We start from the raw sequence: 5770 nt of genomic DNA, 5'->3' as shown, positions 1-5770 counted from the left end.
AGCTAGTGAAACAAAAGCAAAAATAAACTTTTGGGACTTCATCAAGATAAAAAGCTTCCGCACAGCAAAGGAAGCAGTCAACAAAACAAAGAGGCAACCCACAGAATGGGAGAAGATATTTGCAAATGACACTACAGATAAACGGCTGATATCCAAGATCTATAAATAACTTCTCAAACTCAACACCCAAAAAACACATAATCAAGTCAAAAAGTGGGCAGAAGATATGAAAAGACACTTCTCTGAAGAAGACATACAAATGGCTAACAGACACATGAAAAAATGTTCATCATCATTAGCCATCAGGGAAATTCAAATCAAAACCACATTGAGGTACCACCTTACACCAGTTAGAATGGCAAAAATGGACAGGGAAAGAAACAACAAATGTTGGAGAGGTTGTGGAGAAAGGGGAACCCTCTTACACTGTTGGTGGGAATGCAAGTTGGTACAGCTACTTTGGAAAACAGTGTGGAGGTGCCTCAGAAAATAAAAAATAGAGCTACCCTATGACCCAGCAATTGCACTCCTGGGTATTTACCCCAAAGACACAGATGTAGTGAAAAGAAGGGCCATATGCACCCCAATGTTCATAGCAGCAATGTCCACAATAGCCAAACGGTGGAAAGAGCCGAGCTGCCCTTCAAGAGATGAATGGATAAAGAAGTTGTGGTCCATATATACAATGGAATATTACTCAGCCATCAGAAAGGATGAATACCCAACTTTTACATCAACATGGATGGGACTGGAGGAGATTATGCTAAGCGATATAAGTCAAGCAGAGAAAGTCAATTATCATATGGTTTCACTTATTTGTGGAACATAAGGAATAGCATGGAGGACATTAGGAGAAGGAAGGGAAAAATGGGGGTTAATTGGAGGGAGTGATGAACAATGAGAGACTATGGACTCAGAGACAAACAGGGTTTTAGAGGGAAGGGGGGAGGGGAGATTGGTTAGCCTGGTGATGGGTATTAAGGAGGACACGTACTGCATGGAGCACTGGGTGTTATACGAAAACAATGGATCATGGATCACCACATCAAAAACAAATGATGTATTGTATGGTGACTAACATACCATAATAAAATTTAAAAGAAGAAATATAAATAAAATTAATTAATTAAATAAAAAATAGTTAACACAAATAGAAAAAATCTAAATGCAAGAAAAAAAGAAAACTAAAGGAGATACAATGCAAGAAATAAGTTTTTTTTTTTAATTTGAGAGAGAGAATCAGAGAGAGGAAGACAGCACAAGCAGGGGGAGCAGCAGAGGGAGAGGGAGAAGCAGGCTCCCCACTGAGCAGGGAGTCCAATGTGGGGCTTGATTCCAGGACCCTGGGATCATGAGCTGAGCCGAAGGCAGACAATTAACCGACTGAGCTACTCAGGCGCTGCAAAATAAGGATTATTTTAAGAGGAATAAGGGCAGTAAATTGATTTGATAGCCATTTTTAAGTAATAAAAACAACAAATATAACTGACACAACTCTGTAAGATGTAATCCAAAAAAATAGAAATCCATAAATTACAGAAAAAGAAGAAAATTATATACAGGAAAATGTCCCACTAAGACATACCTGAAAGATCTGCAGGAATTACCCTAGTGAAGTGAAAGGTTAAGGAGTCCTATCAGAGGTATCATCCTGCCAAAGGTGATGCAAGCATGAAAATCCAAAGGCAGAGAAAGAACATGGAAAACCCTTTGAAGCCAATCTCATTGAGAAAAAATAAAGTGAAAAATGAGAAAGGTGATACAGCAAATAAAAAGAGGACTCTGGAAATGTCAAGACAGTATTTTAAATATGCTTTGGGTTTCAAGTGATTAATAACAGTCTTAAGACAGCGTATTTAAGAAACTGTTGGCTTGAGGAACCCAGGAAGGGCTGAAGGACCACATTGGTGCAGACCAGGGATCCTGATCAGCCTTAGGAAGCCTGGATCCAGAGGCTCTTACACTCACCCCTCTCTTCATAGAAGCTTCTCTGGGAGTGTCAACTTTGTTTTTGCTAAATCTGGATCTGTTTTGTAAAATTAAAACAAAACAAAACAAAAACACAAAACAATAACAACAACAACAAAAGCTACACACAAACCATAGTTATGTTGCATCTCATTGTTGGTCGTCAAAGAGATTGCCAATTACCATCTATGGGACCCATATTAAAAAAAGAAATCTTGGGGGCGCCTGGGTGGCTCAGTTGGTTAAGCGACTGCCTTCGGCTCAGGTCATGATCCTGGAGTCCCGGGATCGAGTCCCGCATCGGGCTCCCTGCTCAGCGGGGAGTCTGCTTCTCCCTGTGACCCTCTTCCCTCTCGTGCTCTCTATCTCTCATTCTCTCTCTCTCAAATAAATAAATAAATAAAATCTTTAAAAAAAAAAAGAAATCTTGGAAGGGATTTGGTTGTGGCTGCCACATGGGAACAGTCAGTTGCTGAGAGAGTGTGGGGTGGGGTCCTGTGAGAAGGGGAAGTTTTCCACAAGAGCACAGAGCACAGTCATCAGGCAGGGAGGGTGCTGGGCAGATAGGGAAAAATTTGTGCTAATAAATATGACAATCTTTGTATGATATGTTCTTAATGGAAAAATTAAAAAGAAACCAAAGTGACCCAAGGGAAGAAGAAAATCAAAATCAATGCCCATGAAGACACTGGCAATGTCATTCATATATTATATCCAACAAAGTTCTGTTTGCACATGTATTGACTAAATTCAGCATTTCTCATTTTATGACCTCTCTGATGTGGCAGGGATTCTAATCTCAGTCATCCTCTTCACAGTTTACATTTTTTTTTTTGTTGGGCAATTCTGATTGTTCTCTAGGTTTAAATTCTCACATTCATCGTCACAAAACTCAAATTTACACACCAGTCTAGACTTTTCTCTGGGACTTTTATATCCACCCTGATTCTGGATACACCCAATTAAACATTTCCTAAGAAACTCAAGAAACTTATCTCAGAATCTTAAACTATCATCTTTCCTCTTAAACTTGCTCCTTCTCCAGTGCTCATCCACCTCCCCCCCTCCTCCCCTCCTCCCCAACACCATCACCTCAGCCCAAATGGGACACCTTCAGGTCACTATTGCCCTTATTCTGGCGGCTCTCCACTACCTCTATGGGGCCTCAAAGGACACCCGCCCCGTCGGGCTCCCAGCCCTGCCCCGCCCCTCCCGCGGCGGCCAGGCCCTCGGCCTGTGGACGCGCAAGCGCAGTGGCCGGTCCCGCCGCCGCCCCGCCCCGCCCGGCTGCTGCGGAAGGCGCCGCGCGCAGCAACGCGCACTTCCTCTCCAGGAGTCCGCGGAGGGAGCGCAGGCTCGAAGAGCTCCTGGACGCAGAGGCCCTGCCCTTGTCAGACGGAGCAGACATGTCCGAACAAAGTAAGGATGTGTGCGACCCCAACTCTGCAGCCGAGGCCTCCAACTCCGAGGTGCACAGCATTCTTGGGGTTCCCGGGGGGCTCTCCCTTCCCGCGTCTCAGGCCGCGACCCTCGCAGGGCCAGAGAGCCCTCCTTTAGGCCCGACCGACGCCCCTCTGGCCTCGCCTCCACCCCAGGCCCCAAGCGAAGAGGGAGACCCGAAGGCCCTGCAGCAGGCGGCGGAGGAAGGCCGCGCCCACCAGGCCCCGAGCGCGGCCCAGCCTGGCCCAGCGCCGCCAGCCCCGGCCCAGCTGGTGCAGAAGGCGCACGAGCTCATGTGGTACGTGTTGGTCAAGGACCAGAAGAGAATGATCATCTGGTTCCCAGACATGGTGAAGGATGTCATCGGCAGTTACAAGAAATGGTGCAGAAGCATTCTCAGGCGCACCAGCCTCATCCTCGCACGAGTGTTCGGGCTACACCTCAGGCTGACTAGCCTGCACACGATGGAGTTTTCGCTCGTTAAAGCGCTTGAGCCAGAGGAGCTGGACAGGGTGGCGCTGAGCAACCGCATGCCTATGACAGGCCTCCTGCTGATGATCCTGAGCCTTATCTATGTGAAGGGTCGCGGCGCCAGAGAGAGTGCCGTCTGGAACGTGCTGCGCATCCTGGGGCTGCGGCCCTGGAAGAAACACTCCACCTTTGGAGATGTGAGAAAGCTCATCACCGAGGAGTTCGTCCAACAGAATTACCTGAAGTACCAACGCGTACCCCACGTTGAGCCACCTGAGTACGAGTTCTTCTGGGGTTCCCGTGCCAGCCGTGAAATCACCAAGATGCAAATCATGGAGTTCCTGGCCAGGGTCTTTAAGAAAGACCCCCAGGCCTGGCCCTCCCGATACAGAGAAGCTCTGGAGGAGGCCAGAGCTCTGCGGGAGGCTGATCCCACTGCCCACTGCCCCCGCAGCAGTGTCTCCGAGGACTAGCAAGGTCTGGAGGCAGATATTAATGGTTTCTGACCCTCACCAGGGTGGTGGAGGGGTGGGGGTGGGACATTAGAGTATTCAGGATTTACAGTGCAGTATTTCACGTGTAACTTTAAGTTTTCAGTACAGTGCTTTTATACCTTTTAATGCAATGTTGTATTCATTTCAGTACTATTAGTGTGTAGGATTTATGCATGTTTGTTTATAAGTAAGCTCGGTTGGTGCTTTCGCTTTTGTGCTACCTTTCTTGAATTTTTGTACCAGAGACGTGCTAAACTTATGAAATACATTGAGAAATTTTCCATCTTATTCTTTTATATGGAACGGGTGATGTGTATTAGGGTAGACTACTTCTGGAGAGTTTGAAGGAACTCACCAGTAAAGCTGGCCTAACCAAGAGAAAAGTCAAGGCCCCTTTCTTTATGACCTCGCTGGGCACAGGAAACATCCGTGTGGAGTGCAGTGATGTGAACTGAAATGGTCTCAATGTGGGCACTTGGCACACTTTACTAAACACAAATACAACCCCACCATAAGTAAACTTTAAAGTGAGCATTAAAGATTCTTGTGATACAATCATTTTTGGAAAAGTGTACTTTATCTTGTTAACAAAGTAGTATGGATTGGGAATAAGACATTTTACCAAGTGTACAAATATGATAAGTTCATCTAATAGGATGGGAAAATCACTGCTCATCATTACTCATAAATGTGTGAAGTTTATGGTTTTTTAAATGTAACTTTCATGTTCAAAACTGACAAATACAGAAAAGTATAAAAACAACAAAGCAAAAATGTTCATAATTACACCACACAGAAACAAATGTTAATATTTAGTGTAAGTTCCTTTCTTGCATTTTCTACATTTTATTAAAATTAGTTGTCTCTTGTGGGCACTTAAAAGTGTATTTTCTCTTTGTCTTTAATACTTAAAACAGCCTTTGAGACAGGCACTTACTATATCTGCACCATGGAGGAAATACAGGAACAAAGTATGTAACTAACTTTCCCCAGATCATAAAGCTTAGTGAAAGGTGTTGCTAGGATTTGAACCCAGACAGAGTAAGTCCAGAGCCTACACATTTCCCGACCTGCCTACAACTGCCCCCCACCTCCTGCCTTTTCTTTCTTTCTCGTTTTTTTAATATTCCATGTTATAAAACGTAGTCTTAGCTCCCTATCCCCAAGACACAAAGTCACACATATGAGGCTAGGGATTTTATTTTTCTAATGAATCCTCACATTAATCTTTTAGAGAAAGCAATCTTACTCTGATTGTACACATTAAGAAACTTTGTTTCAGCAAGATTAATGGACTTAACCAGATCATATTACTGCTTAGAAGTGAAGCCAAGATTTGAAACATGGTCTTCCCTAAAAGACAGGTGAAGGTGCCTTCTCTTGACCACTGTTGCCAG

At 44.6% G+C, this 5770-nt stretch overlaps 1 protein-coding gene across 1 annotated transcript; it reads left to right on the top strand.

Moving 5' to 3' along the window:
* The first annotated feature begins 3264 nt into the window (after positions 1-3264).
* Positions 3265-4661, top strand: NDN (necdin, MAGE family member). Its single transcript, XM_025893191.2, has one exon. It carries the CDS (start codon positions 3375-3377, stop codon positions 4350-4352), a length of 978 nt encoding a protein of 325 aa, XP_025748976.1. The 5' UTR covers positions 3265-3374; the 3' UTR covers positions 4353-4661.
* The last annotated feature ends 1109 nt before the right edge of the window (positions 4662-5770 follow it).

This window comes from Callorhinus ursinus, unplaced genomic scaffold, assembly GCF_003265705.2.
Source record: "Callorhinus ursinus isolate GAN/ISIS: 27379988/994484 unplaced genomic scaffold, GSC_fseal_2.0 scaffold47, whole genome shotgun sequence".
Taxonomy (NCBI): Eukaryota; Metazoa; Chordata; class Mammalia; order Carnivora; family Otariidae; genus Callorhinus; species Callorhinus ursinus.
The sequence above is the reverse complement of the archived record's forward strand: the minus strand, read 5'-3'. Positions and strand labels throughout refer to the sequence as shown.